This window comes from Achroia grisella, unplaced genomic scaffold (assembly GCF_030625045.1).
Source record: "Achroia grisella isolate CSIRO2021 unplaced genomic scaffold, CSIRO_AGI_Agris_v1 utg821, whole genome shotgun sequence".
In the NCBI taxonomy this organism is placed as follows: Eukaryota; Metazoa; Arthropoda; class Insecta; order Lepidoptera; family Pyralidae; genus Achroia; species Achroia grisella.
In genome coordinates, this window is record NW_026713035.1 from 3,802,505 (window position 1) to 3,817,649 (window position 15,145).

Here is a 15,145-nt window from a genome sequence, read left to right on the forward strand (position 1 = left end):
ACGTCTATTATGATTACATTACATTGAGGATTAGGTTTTACCCAGCAGTGGTATTTAACTTTTTTTTATCATTTGATACTATTTTTATAGCTATATTTTGTTAATTTATGTATGTACTTATAACTATTCAATGAATAATATAATTATTATTATATTTTTTATTATAACTGCCGATGAATGTTCTTTGATAGGTTCGAAGTTTGAATTAATGAGAAGATACGTGAGAAAATTGTTAGTAATGTGCACAAGCAGCTTTATTACTAAAAGGTACTCTAATATGTTAATCTCCAGGCAGTCTCCCCTGGAAACCATTGTGGTTAATCCCACATTAATTAGTGTTGCAAAGGGTGCAGTTAATCAGCAATTTAGCATTTTAATTCAGCAATTTATGATGGCCAGATTTAAAGGTTTATGAGTTGATTTTGTTTCTAGGCAACAATCTCTATAATAAATATCTAATGATATCCATATTAGATGCGACCTCGAAAAATACGAGTAATTTATCATCCGCAATGAATAACAAGTCGCTTGTTTTGTTTCCAGCTACAGACATTGTGTCTCTTAGACTATAGTAAGCCATTTATTTCAAATATAGGTGGCTTTTGAAGTGGCATTTCAAGTTATAGACGGGGTGGAATTTAACATTTATACTATTATAAAAATATATATATCGATGTATTTGTATCAGTTCTCTAGTACCCATTACACAAGCTTTAGCTAGTTTAACTTGGGTCTAGATGGAGTTGTGTGAATTGAGATTATTATTATTATGTTAATTCTTCGTTATGCAAGATATTTTTCGTTCAAAAATCGACCTTGTGCGGTAAGTCAGCGGCTTACCTCCGATTGTTGGGTGTTTTTCGATTTTCACACAAGTATTATTTACATTTGTCTAAGTGCTCTATGTATATCGTTTTTGTGTTTGTTTAAAAAAAAATCTATTTCAAACAGTTATTTAGTATTCAGGGTACAACTTAGTTTGATACTAGACGACGCTGTGTGAATTGTAATGTAAGTAGAATTATTATTCATAAAATAACAACTTGTTCTAATCATAATGCTGTAAAATTTGATAATGTAATATATTCTCAACCCTGTTGTGAAAATATAATACAATATGATTGGTCTTAGTTGTGATTGATATACCCACGCAGACGACTTTGTGAGTAGTTTATAATATTAGTCTGGATACACCCTTGCTTTTCGTATACGCTTTGGGCTCATATATCAATCATCATATGTCATTTTTACCTTCCCCGCCTTTATATAAGGACCACTCCGAATGACGTCAAAGTATAAGAGAGCGATGGTTAAGTAGCAATTGTGACAAATATCAGAATATAGAAAAGGAGATCAGCATACCTATAACATTTTTGGAAGATAGATGTAGCAGCGCGTATGCTTTCTGTAATATAACATAAAACCCTAAGTTAATTTGACAATAATTTGCAACTATTTTCTTAATTTATTTATATTTATTTTTCCACACTTACATCTATTTTTACAGGTCTTAGCCTAATACAATAATGCAGCAAACATTATTTTTTAAATTAATTGTAACTTATAATAAATAAAGCGATCTTCGTGGACTCATTCAGAGAACAAGAAAATAGATCTATTTGTTCCGTTATATGCTTTAATGTACGCAGTGCTCTTATTTAAAACTGACAAAACACTCAGGCGGTAGTTTTTAAAACAGTATAGGTTTTTCTTTTTTGTATCTATACAACATTTCTTTGCAATCTATGTTCTGGTTTAAAGGCTGAGATATGGCAAAATCGGTGTTGCTATTGATCGTCTGGCCAATTGGTCTTTGCAGCTTCATGGGACGAAGTGACGAGGCTTAGTTTTCAGAAATCACAATATTTACCTATAAATATAGCTTCATAAATCTCATCTCAGATGTGTGGTTTTTTATATTATTATTATATTTTATATTTTGTGTACGCCGCGCTAACTCCGGCGTTATCGGTGTTTCTGAAATATAAATTGTCGCAGGAAATATTTCGTCCTTTTGTATTGGCTAGATATGGCATCGTATTTTGTATTATTCGTGGTGCTAATTTTTCTGTTGTCGTTGTGTAACCATATAAAAACAATATGTATATGCATTATTGATGGCCTTACAGTGGTCTAGTGGTTTAGCACACCGCTTACTTTTGATGATCGCGGGTTCCTATCCTCGCACGGTGCAGATATTTATATTCATGAGTCTGTTTCTAGCGTTTGGGTGTTTTCTTATTTATGTATTTACAAAAATCATCTAAGTATTTATATCACTTGTCTAGTACCCATAATAAACTTACCGTGGGATTAGATGGCGCTGTGTTAATTGTCTATGGTTATTTATTATTTATAGGTTAATTATATATAGGTACCTTCTGTGGTTATTTTTATCTTTATTATCGTGCGTGATTAATTATAATAATATAACAACAATGACAATCAATTTCTGCGGAAGTCTGTAATCAATTCATCATAATCAGCATACTAATGATTATTTAATTAATATGGATACATTGATCCTTCACATTATAAGTTATATTTATTTTAGACCAACTAACGTGCCCGCGTTAAATTTAAATAAAAATATAGCCTATATGTTATTCTGATGCATAAGCTATGTTACTGTAAAGTTTCATCAAAATCCGTTCAGTAGTTTCTGCGTGAAAGAGTAACAAATACCCATACTTACAAACTTTCGCGTTTATAATATTATTATTATTATTATTAAGATTAACCACATGTTACACCGCAATTTCGTACATATAGTATTAGTACCTATTCATCTGTCCCAGGTTCAATTCAGGTATTGAACTTCTTGTATGTAAGTTATAGATAAAATGGAATGGAATTCTCTGATTCATTAGTCCACAATCATGGGCTAACTGACCTGACCTCATACTCATCATATCACCCTCCACTGGTAACCTGCCAGCGTTAAACCTTTAGCGCTGGCAGTGCACCATTCCATTATCATCCATAAGAATCGTTTAAACTAAATTTTGACATATAGCAGGATGTTCTGCATATATGCCATTATAATGACCTACTAGAACACCAGTTACATTATGTAATGTTCAGACTTGTGTGACATAAAGAACACATCATAAACTTATACTGTGTACTGTGTTATTACAACAAAAAATTGTAATAACACACAAAGAAATATAATAATAATAATGTGTCTTTTATTCTTACTGTAGAGTATAATGTGTTGGTTTGTTTGTATGCAATAAATTTGATTTGAATATAGAATGCGTAATGACGCACGCGATCCTTGTAATCAAGGAGCCATGCAACTCTACAACTAACCAATAAGTCAACTGGCTTGCCTTTGTCAACTGCTGTAACACCTTTCTCTGATTGTTTACACACACTGGTACAAAGGTATCGGTGAGTTTTGTTATTTACCTTTAAAATAGATTAACTCCAATGATTTTTTTATATAATTGAAATGAAAATAAGCTGCAGTCCCATCTGATGGTAAGGGGTAACCGTCGTCTATATATATACATGAACATGCTGAACACTGTTACGTTATCATGTGACATCCGTAATACTATCTTTTAGCGTGATAATTGTGCGGCAGAATATTCTACTATAAAAATACTTTATTAGTAGAATATTATGCCATGCATCAATCATCAAGTCATTATAAATAAACTAATATACAAAATTCTCGTATCTGTGAGAATAGGGACTCTGAGACTCATCCGAAACAGAATCCGAAAGCCATTTATATGAAATTTTGTGTTTCAACCACATTCAGTAGATCTGAGAATATGTTTTAAACTATTTTTCATACAATCATATAAGAGTGGTTCCAAAAAAGTATTGCAAAAAAAAAATATGAATCGACATTAAAAATAATACAATCCTTAATGTCACCCTTCTACCATCAATCCCTATTTTAATACCTATATTAGTTCTTGAATTTATATAACGAAACAACGTTTCCCAGGTCAGCTAGTTACAATGGAAATAAATAAGTCTAATATTAGTACGGTGCCCTAAATGTTGATAGGTTATTGATTAAGTATTTATAACAGTTGTTGAGCAGGCGGTCTAATGAACACTAACTAACATACTTTGTATTAAATGAGATCTTAAATTTTTGTAGTGGAGTAATTGAGTTGGGAGATTTATATTTTTGGTGATTTAAACTATGAGGTAACCGGTTTCATTGTACAAACATTTGCTTTACAATGTGTCTTGTAGATGATGCATATGTAAGTATACGGATGATTGTGTAAAAATGATTCAGTTATGATTATAAGTGTACTCTTGACTCAAAAAAAAAATATTGCATAGCATTGTTTTATAATAATTCTAATTATAGTTCTAATAATTGATTATAATTCTCCACGCGGAGAATAATAATCATTATTTTTAACATAGTTTAATAGTTATAACAATCATTGTACTGTAAGTAATGTAATGTAAAGTTACAACAATTATTTAAAAGCGCAAGTTTCTTGATCTTCTAGAGAGCTGTACGAATTAGCAGTAGATTAAAAAAATATGACTGTTCAAGAGTTTAAAACTTAAATTTAAATTTATTTGAATAAAGAATTTTCTATTCTACTGACCTGTAATACACACACTATATATCTATAAACACACTTTACAGATTTTGTTTTGTTCCGATATTTGATAATAAATATAGCCTACCCCGCCGTACTTTACAGACTGAATAGAATAGAATAGAGTTTATTACATAACATATCACATAATTTACTTTATATTGTATGTTGAACTTTAAATTTATTTTGTGGTTCTGTACATATCGCAAAGTAAAGTTCTTTCTTTCTAATATTTATTTGTTTCAACCTTCATCAGTGTACAGTTTGATGCATTCCTGACACCCAGACTAGCGTGAACTGTATATCAGGAGAATATGATTTGACTAAGACTTTCAATAAAACTTATTTTGACTTCGTCTTATTTTTAGACTGAAAATATTTTATTACACTAAATTCATACTCTAAAAAGTACACTACGATAATATTTATCATCAATATAGGGTAAATGTCTGTATTATAGTTATATTTTTTTAAATAATTTCGTATTCCTAAAGGTGCGCCGCCCTAGTAATGCCACAAAGAGAAATAAATCCTTGACAATATCCTAATTCTCTTAATACAATGAAAGCTGGCAAGTCATAAATATCCGTGCCAAATCGATTTTGTTTCAGTCTAGTCAAATGAATGTAGTCTAGACTTGTTAATATAATAATGCATATAAGGCTGCGTCTAGACTAGTTTTTCGTCTGAGTACTAGGAACCATAGCTACCCTTGAATGCAATTAAATGTTACAAAAATTTAAAGAAGTTTTATTCATTTTCTTTTATTATTATGCATTGAAATGCAATAGAAATATTGTTTAAATGTGTGAAAATATTATAAAGCTGAAGAATTTGTTTGATTACATATAATAATCTCAGGGTCTACGAATTAATAATAATAATAATCTCAGGACAATTCACACAGCGCCATCTAGACCCAAGTTAAGCTAGCTAAAGCTTGTGTTAGGGGTACTAGATAACTGATACAAATACATAGATATTTTTTTTTTGTAAATACATACATATTATACATAGAAAACACCCAGACCGATACAAACAATCATACTCATGAATACAAATGTTTGTGCCGTGCGAGGAATCGAACCCGCGACCATCGGTCGTAAAGCGGTGTGCTAGACCACTAGACCACCGAGGTCGTCACGAATTCGAATACGAATTGAAATACGTACTTAAATTATCGTAAAGCGACAATTTATCAAGGAAGGTTGTAGGCTAAAATAATTATCCAGTTGCAATATTTTGAAGTTAAAGTAGTATTATAAGTATTTATGAGCTAAAGTAGTAGTAATAATAGGCCTAATTAGCAAGTGGGGATGATTTCATCTGTGTTGAAAGAATGACCAACTTAAATTTTTTTAGGGGTATTGTTTACGTAACAAATGTGTCCAGTGATAAAGGGATAAACATTACGAGTGATGAATACATGATGTGTTCCTAAGAATTTCCGTGTAGCTTTCATCAAAAACGAATGAGTCATTAAATTAATTTTATATACACTTATTAAATGTGCCCGTTTTAGAGTAAGTTAAATAACTTATATGGTGTGAATCTGAGCTTTTCAACAAAGCGTCTGCTTTGGGAGCTGTTATATTTTGGAGTAAAACGTAAAAAAATAATATTATAATAGAAATATTTAGATGTTTCTTTTGCTGAAGAAATGGACAGACACTAATAAAGTTAGAGATTATATATTTTTTCTATTTTGAGATAATAATGCTACATTATTGTAATAATAATTGTCAGATGAGTCGCTTGCATAGATTACGCAAACACATTTTCAATTTCTAGTCATACAAAAAAGATAGCTCTAAATTGCCTCCGCTTGAGTTGAACAAGCAGCCAGCAATAAGTGAAATTACTAAAATTGTCATGCCAGTTATCGTGTTCACAACAAGTTTATGAATTTGCTCTCGTTACGAAAATGTTTCGATTCGCAGAGCGTGGCCGCCAGCCGTAACAATCGATTCGATCCAATTCGTTTGCCCGTTGTGCGTTAACTCGCACACTATGTAACTAATAATTATATTAATTGACATCATCATAACAATATCTTATATGGTTCGAAATTTCTTTTGACTATGGTATTAATAACTAGCTATACCCGCAACTTTGTCTGCGTGGAATAATGACGTTGAACAAATAAAGAAAATATATTTAATAATCTAACCCAAAAAAAGTTTCATCATTCTACCTTAAATAATAACTTTCATCCCCTATTTTATTTTTCCCCCTTAAGGGTGAAATTTTTACATTTGAATATTTATTTATATTTAATCAACAGCCTAAAAATAAATTTCAAGCTTTAGCTTTTCAAGACATTTCAACTTCTTACAACCCTTTTTTCGCATTAAAAAGTAGCTTAATTCGTTTCTCAGGACTATCTGCGTACTAATGTGTGCCAAAAAACTACCGAGACTCATAAAGAGAAGATGAGAAACTTTGTTAAATAAATATTGTTCAGCATTCTTAAGATACCGCGTAATAATACAAACTGCCAAATTAGCAACTGACATGAATCCCAGAAAAGACGGTAGAAGATTACATTGTAATTTGCTTGTATTGTTTTAATTGCAGGGAGAAGTTCTAGAATGTCCACTATGTCTGTCATTAATGAACACGAGTGGCATGGTGCGGCTGGCGTGGTGTTCCCACCGATGCTGCGAACCCTGCCTCCGACAGTACCTAGCGATAGAGATATTCGAGGCAAGAGTGCCAGTTAATTGTCCAGTATGCCATGAAAATATGCATCCTTCAGGTAAATAGACATGTATCCTATTTATTATTCTCACTAAGTAATGTTATGAAAGTGAACGTGAGTTTCTTTCAATGGACGGTCCATTGAATGAAACGGTACATTTTGTTATTCCAGTATATAAAACTCTATTTAATTAATCAAAATACTTATTTGTAATAAGTATTTTAATTAGTAATTGTAATGAGAATATAAAACCTATCCTGTTTTTTAAGTTGAATTTACTCGGGATAGACTGTTTTTTTCTAAGCATATTTTCGAACTCCTTTTACTTCCTCGTTTGTGATTTCGAATTACGCTTGCTTTAACAGAGAATGTTGAATGTTTTTTGAAGTCTTTTGTTTGTTTAGTTTTGATTATACATTTTTTAATGCTAAGAGTTATGTGAGTATGCCGAGATATGCGTTTAAAAGTCATCTGCATGACTATCGCTCACCTATTTCATTCGCTAAGCTTGCTTTATAAGCAATGGTTTGGTTGTAAGGTTAGATTACACAGTGAAATTGTAGGATAAGACATATGACATCTTATTCCTTTGGAATGTTAACGCATGAGCGGTAACACGGGTGTTAGACACGCTTATACATTAATAATATTAGTATGTATAATCAGAATAAGCTAATTAGAGCTTGTGTTATGGGTACTAGACAACTGACAGAAATAATCTAATACATTTTTTTAAAATACATACATAATATAGACATACAAACAATCATACTCTTGAATACAAATGATTGCATCCTACGAGGAATCGAACCCGTGACCATCGAGACTACCAAGGCGTCATTATTTATGATGATCAATTTATAAGTACATTAACTATATAAACAATTTTCTCCTTTGCTGGCAAAGCAGCATTGGAAACTAGAAAGAGAAATATTAATATATTAAATAGTAATATCGTATACGTACATATAAGGTGTTTCGTAACACTTACGAAGAAAGATATAGCGTGAGCTCAATAAATAAGTGAATCATGAGTAATACCCAGTGTTGTATTACAGTTACCAATGCACATCGGTTATTCCAAGTCATCAGTTTATTTGTTGCCGACTTTCGTGTATTTCTTTAAGTAAATATTTGAGTTTTCTGCGTCAGCAAATATAATGAGAACACACACGTACTTAGCCAACGTTAAAAAAGGGGGATTACCACACATAGACCGTATAAAGACGTCTGCGTAGGTACATTAGTCTCGCCTATTTCAGTCGCTACACCGCTGTACCGCTCAACTAGCTTTTAAAACTGTTTCGGTTGTAGAAATTACAGGATGACGTGCCAGTTCTCTTAGAAGGGCAAGGCTTAAGTGGTATCAGGGTGTCACGTGATAACAGCCCCGGTTCTAGGGGAGGGGGGGAGCAACATGGGGCCCATGTCCCGGGCGGAAAATTCGAAAATAACTCGTTATTTTTGACGCTTCTTTAACAACTTGGTCATAGACAGACGAACGTCAAGTAAGTTGTTCGTGTTCAATGCATTTGAGGATGAAGATATAACTGTTAAAAAAGCCACAATAATTAACAGCAATAATATCGCATAAATGTTGGTCGAAAGAGAGGGACGCCATTTTTTAGTTTTTATAATAATAATTTTATTAATTCCGATAACAGAGATCTCATTTGTTAGTAACAATTATACTTAGCCTATGTTAGTATACCTAAAATTACATTTTTTTTTATATGTAAACATGACCCACCGTCATACCCTTAAATGATAATTTTACATATTATCATTTAAGGGCCCCATAACAATTTCGGTATTGGGCTGTCAAATTTATTGCACAACATTTGTAGAATGGTCTTACAGCTGCCACGCTGTCTGTGCAATAGTGAGGCGATCAGTTTGCATCTGATGGCACAGGTCATCAGTAGATGCTGCTGCAAACATAGTGGATGCACTACAGAAGCGCGGATAAAGCAAAAACACTCTGAAAACATTATTTTATTGAACTCTCAAAGCGCTATCTGCCTGCTGTATATAGTTAATCCACAAGCTGCTTGTGTAGAAAGTTTGTACTCCGCCTCGAAAAAAATTATCCGAGGCTGCATGATAACGTGATTGATATTTCATAAAATATATCTAGGCGGTTAACTAACCAACCGGTGGTCCGTTAACTTATTTGCCATTCTAATTACATAAAAAGAAGGTTCTCCATTCTGCTCCGAAGTATTTGCTTACGATCTTTACTTATAATGTATGTATATTCATATGTATGTCAGTGTGTTCTAAGATTATACACCGTTAGTCTCTGTATATTTTTTTATATGTAAACATGACCGACCGTCAATCAATCACGAACAATTCACAATTTGATAGTACAATATGGATAGACTACAGAGTTCACAATCCTACTGTAACATATGCATACACGTAAGTGTCATACAGAGATAAAAATGTAAAGTTTGTAAATGTGTGTATATACTTTTGGTATGTAGATTCACCATAAAACAACTGCACGAATTTGATTACAGTTTATTTTATAGATAAACCACGATTTTCATTTACACTATAGTGTGTAATTAATATGCTACATACGACCCTAACAGTTGTAGTTGATATTAATACGAAACTTGTAAGGAATATAAAATTTTTCAGACCACCGATTTCAATACAATATTTTTCTAAATGCAAAGTATATATAAAAAAAACGTAAACTATATACGAAAGTGGGCATCATACATAAAAAAAATATTAATATTTAATTGAACCCACCTATGTTAACGGTTTACGCTGATGGGGCACCGGTGGAAGTTAATAGGATGGGCATGAGGTCTGGCCAATTAGCTCATTGTGGATTTTTGTTGTTGTTCAAATGTCTTGGAGTTTATCTCCCCATTGTACCATGTTAGGGTAACATCTAATCGCTTTTCATTGGAGGGAATTGTTAGTAAAGTGGACTAATAACCCTATTGCTAACAATGTACCATGTTAGATTAACCTTCATACGGTTTCCACGGAAAAGATCGTGGTAAATTGCCATGTACCAAGATGGGCTAACGGACCTGACTTTCGTGCTCATTTCATCATCCTCCACTTGTGGCCCGCCAGCGAAAACGGTTAGCGCAGGCCAGTGAATCATTCCATTATAAACCTTAAAAAAAAGGCGTTATTAATCCACATTACTAAATCCCAGCTTACAGTTAGTAATCATAATTCTTAAAAATAATATTATAAACGCGAAAATTTATGAGTATGGATGTTTACTCTTTATGATTCCTCTTTCACGCAAAAACTACTGACCGGATTTTGATGAAAATTTACAGTAATATAGCTTATGCATCAGAATTAGGCTATATTTTTTATTGAAATGTATACATTGAAATTTAACGGGTGAAACCGCGGGTACAGCTAGTAGGTAATAATATGTCCTCTTTTGCAGACGTACGCCGAATCGTGGATAACCCAGTGTTGTACGACAAGTATGAGGAATTCTCAGTGAGACGCGCTCTCGCCGCGGACCCTGACACTAGGTGGTGCCCCGCGCCCGACTGCAGGTATTTTCATTTTTTTATACCACCTAGGTGGCAAACTGGTGGCAAACAAGGCTACCGTAGCCTATGGACGCCTGAAACCCCGGGGGTGTCACGTGCGCGTTACTGAACCTTAAGAAACCTTAACAATCTTGAAAAATCCCATACTATAGTCCTCGAGAAAAGTTACTTTTTTTTTATTCTATCTTATATATAATATTGAAATAACCGTTTTTTACTACATGCATATGAATATAAATACGGTCCGTCTCTCTGTCTGTTTATTCCGGCTAATCTCTGAAATGGCAGGACCGATGTAATAAAGAGTAACTTAGGCTATTTTTATTTTAGAAGTCGCGGGAACAGCTAGTTCTTAAATATATCTATAGATGTTATAACTAAACTGATTACATTTTTTTTTAATAGTTAGACCACAGATGTTGTAACTTACTCAATGACGGTTGCAGTTTCGCGGTGGTAGCGACGGGTTGCGCATCGTGCCCGAAGCTGACCTGCCTGGCGCCCGGGTGTGGCGCGTCCTTCTGCTACCACTGCAAGGCAGCCTGGCATCCAACACAGACGTGTGACGCCGCGAGACGGAGCCGCCAACCTCCACCACGGGCGCCCCAACCCTCCCACGCGGATCTCGATCATGGTATGTATAGTACAGTAGCAGTATTGTACTGTTATATTATTTGCCTTTCGAAATTTCATCCGAAAATATTATAAAAATACTAGCTGACCCCGTAAACGTTGTTTCACGATATAAATTAAAATCGCTGTTAATAAATAGGGGTTGGTAGTAGAAGGGTGAAAATTTAAGTTTGTATGTATTTTTAATGCCACATAGTAAAAAAAATTGTCGATAAATAAAAAGAAGTTTTTAGGGGTGAGCCACTCTTACTTAACACTTAGTGGTATAAAAATTAGTTATAAACCTATTCTCAGATCTATATATAGAATACAATATAAAATTTCATCAAAATCGGTCAAGCCGTTTCGGAGGGGTATAAACACGGAACCTGTGACACGATAATTATTTTTAAATTTCCATACTAAAATATTAATGTATATATGTAAGTTTTAAAAATAAAAAAAATAAAACATTTTTAATTTGCTTATCCAACAACTAAATATACAATTGTTCCATAATGTTAACATTTAGTACGTCTATTGTATGGTTTCCTATTCCCATAACAATACATAGTACTGTGAGAACTAAACTATGGGAACACTAGTAAAGCGTCCGACATTTGTGCCACATTTTATTGGTCAATGTATGAATACTACTTTTCAAAGAAAGAAAGAAAAACGTTATTGGTTATCCATAACAACAACAAAACGTTATATATATATATATACATATATAAATAATGTTTTGATGTATGTATATGGCTGACAGTCAGCATATGTCGTAACAGCTGACTGTCGCGGCGCTGGTATTCTACCTGTCATTTACCTTTTGCTAGAATCCAGATATCCTAAACATATATTAAATACACTCAATGGGTTTTTTTAAAGTGATCCTTTCTACCTTTATCTCCAATTGTATTTAATTTACCAGAAAAGTGAAATGTATCTTAAGCAAAAGTAATAAGCAACATGCTTTTCATTGTTGCAATATGATAGTGTAAGAAGGATGCATTATGATATTGCTATCTTATGCTCGTGATCTCGTCCATGTGACCCAGATTAACTAGGATAGAAATTGTACCTTTCCATTCCAAATACTAAGTACTTATATATATACAAAATTTCAAGATAAGATAGATTAAGACGTGAAAGCGTAATGCTCAAGCATTCAAACTCCTTTGTATACAAAAGAATAATATAATCACTATATGTCATTTATTATCATCATCATTACATAGTATAAAACAAAGTGGCTGTTGTTGTCTGTTCGTCCATATGTATGCTTAATCTTTAAAACTACGCAACGGATTTTGAAGCGGTTTTTTTAATAGAGTGATTCAAGAGGAAGGTTTATATATATAATACATGTACACCCGTGCAAAGCCCGGGCGAGTAGCTAGTTATTATTATATTATATTGTTGATTTTTGTTTGCGGTAGGTGAAGTGAAACCTTGTCCGCGATGTTCTGTCCTCATTGTGAAGGTGGAAGATGGCTCATGCAACCACATGGTGTGTTGCGTGTGCGGCGCCGAGTTCTGCTGGCTCTGCATGAAAGAAGTGTCAGATCTGCATTATCTAAGGTAAATTTACCTAACCTAGTATTTTACTTTTACTATTTATCTATTTTATTAGATGAAAATTTATTTTATCCGGACACATAGGACCAGAGATAAAACGAGACCTAATTATTTTTATATTTGTCTGTTGCATCTAATATAACTTATTGTGGATACTGCTCTTAATGTAAAACTAAATTTGGGTCCAAAATATTGTGTTTTTAATATTGTATTAAGTTTTATAAAGTCATTAACTTAGGAATTCTTATGTAATTGGAATGGCAAACTTGCAAACTCACTTGATGGTCGGTAAGTAGTAACCGTCGCCTAAAAAATGAACACCAACATTAGTGCTAGTTAGTAGTTTGAACTCACAGTAATTAAAAGTGCTTAAATTTAATATAGTGAAACTGGTTTTAACGTAAATAATTTTATGTTAAATAAAGGTTACCTTATAATAAAGGTTTACCTTTTAGGTATTTACTCTCGAAGTATAAACCCGTTTAACTATATTATTAATGTTTACTAAACGAGAAAGTTTTAAAATAAGTATAGCTTAAATTTAAATTATTTCAATAACTTTCTATTCTAATATGTACATCGTTCGGTCCTCAGCCCGAGCGGGTGCACGTTCTGGGGTAAGAAGCCGTGGTCGCGCAAGAAGAAGCTACTGTGGCAGCTCGGCACGCTGGCGGGTGCACCGCTCGGCATCGCCGTAGTGGCGGGCGTGGCGCTGCCCGCGCTGCTGGTCGGCCTGCCGCTGTGGGCCGGACGACGAGCACACCGCCGCCTGCGCCGCGCCAGGCCTGCACGCCGCCGCCTCGCCGTTGCTGCTGCTGTCGCCGCTGCTGTTAGTACACATTCGTACATACCTTCTCCAGCCGCCGTTAATACACATACACGCTGTTGCTAGTACATACACACACACAAATAGACGCGTTGCAGCAGCCGCTGTGAGCCGGCTACGCGTGATCTGCGAGCCGCTGCTTCGCTGTTGCTGTTGTCGTCGCCGCCGCTGTTAATACGCATTCGTACAAACACTATATAGCCGCCGTCAGTACACACGTACACACCTAGCATTAGTCGCTGCCTCGCTATCGCCACTGCACACAATTAGAAGCGTTGCACCCACCGGTGTGGGCCAGCTGCGCGCGGGCAGCCACCTTGCTGTCGTCGCTGTCGTTGCCCTGCTGTTAATACACACAATTATATTAATATGCGCACACACAAATAGACGCGTTGCAGCCGCTGCTGTGGACGACATGCACTCCGCCGTCTCGCCATACACACGTTGCACCCGCCGCTGGGAGCCGGCTACGCGCGATCTAACGGCCGCCGCCTCGGCGTCGTCGCCGCTTGTAGTACACATGCAGCCTCCACACACACATACACACAGTGTTCATCCGTCGCCAGTACACACACATAATCATAAGTATAGCTGCCATTGTGCGCCAGCCACCTTCGCTCCGCTGCCTCGCCGTCGCTGCCGCCGCTCCACAAGTACACACATAGAAGGTGTACAGATGTTGCTATTGGTCGGCCGCCGAGAGCATTGTTCCCTGTGCTCATTTGTCGAAACCGTCTTGATAAGTTCCTAGTGAATATGTCACGATGAGCTAACTGATCTGAGCTCATATTCATCGTATCATCGTCCACTGTCTTACTGCCTTAGATGCAGCCGCATCATTCTATTATCATCTAAAACTCTGCTGGACCACCAGGCCAATGCGTGTGCTCGTTAATACCAGATTGCCGGACCACTGAGACAGTCCATATATGCGCTCGTTATTAAGAAGCGGCTGTGTGTGCAGCTGATCGTGTCTCCGCTGGTGGCGGGGCTGGCGGTGGGCATCGGCGTGCCCATCCTGCTGTTCTACGTGTACGGCGTGGTGCCGGTGTCGCTGTGCCGCGCGGGGGGGTGCGCGGGGGGCGCGCCGCCGCCCGCCTACGACGACGACAGGGACCACGCGCTCGACACCGACGCCGCCTCGCGACGACTCGAGCCCAGCATCGGTACGTGGCGCGCCGGACTCACCCCGCACCGCACTATTTACTACACTTGTATTCATTTCATTAAACAATATTCCATAGGCTACGGTATCCATCAGACTCGAGCCTAGCATTGTTACGTAGCGCGATGGTAT

At 35.6% G+C, this 15,145-nt stretch overlaps 1 protein-coding gene across 1 annotated transcript in view; it reads left to right on the forward strand.

Moving 5' to 3' along the window:
* LOC131852011 (E3 ubiquitin-protein ligase RNF19B-like) overlaps positions 1-15,145 on the forward strand; it is a 79,653-nt gene that overhangs the window by 62,644 nt on the left and 1,864 nt on the right. Inside the window, exons 3-8 of the mRNA XM_059202578.1 lie at positions 7,164-7,344; positions 10,721-10,835; positions 11,279-11,466; positions 12,884-13,025; positions 13,617-13,851; positions 14,813-15,014. Of these exons, the coding sequence (XP_059058561.1) occupies positions 7,164-7,344; positions 10,721-10,835; positions 11,279-11,466; positions 12,884-13,025; positions 13,617-13,851; positions 14,813-15,014 (1,063 nt within the window). The remainder of the gene's footprint in view (positions 1-7,163; positions 7,345-10,720; positions 10,836-11,278; positions 11,467-12,883; positions 13,026-13,616; positions 13,852-14,812; positions 15,015-15,145) is intronic.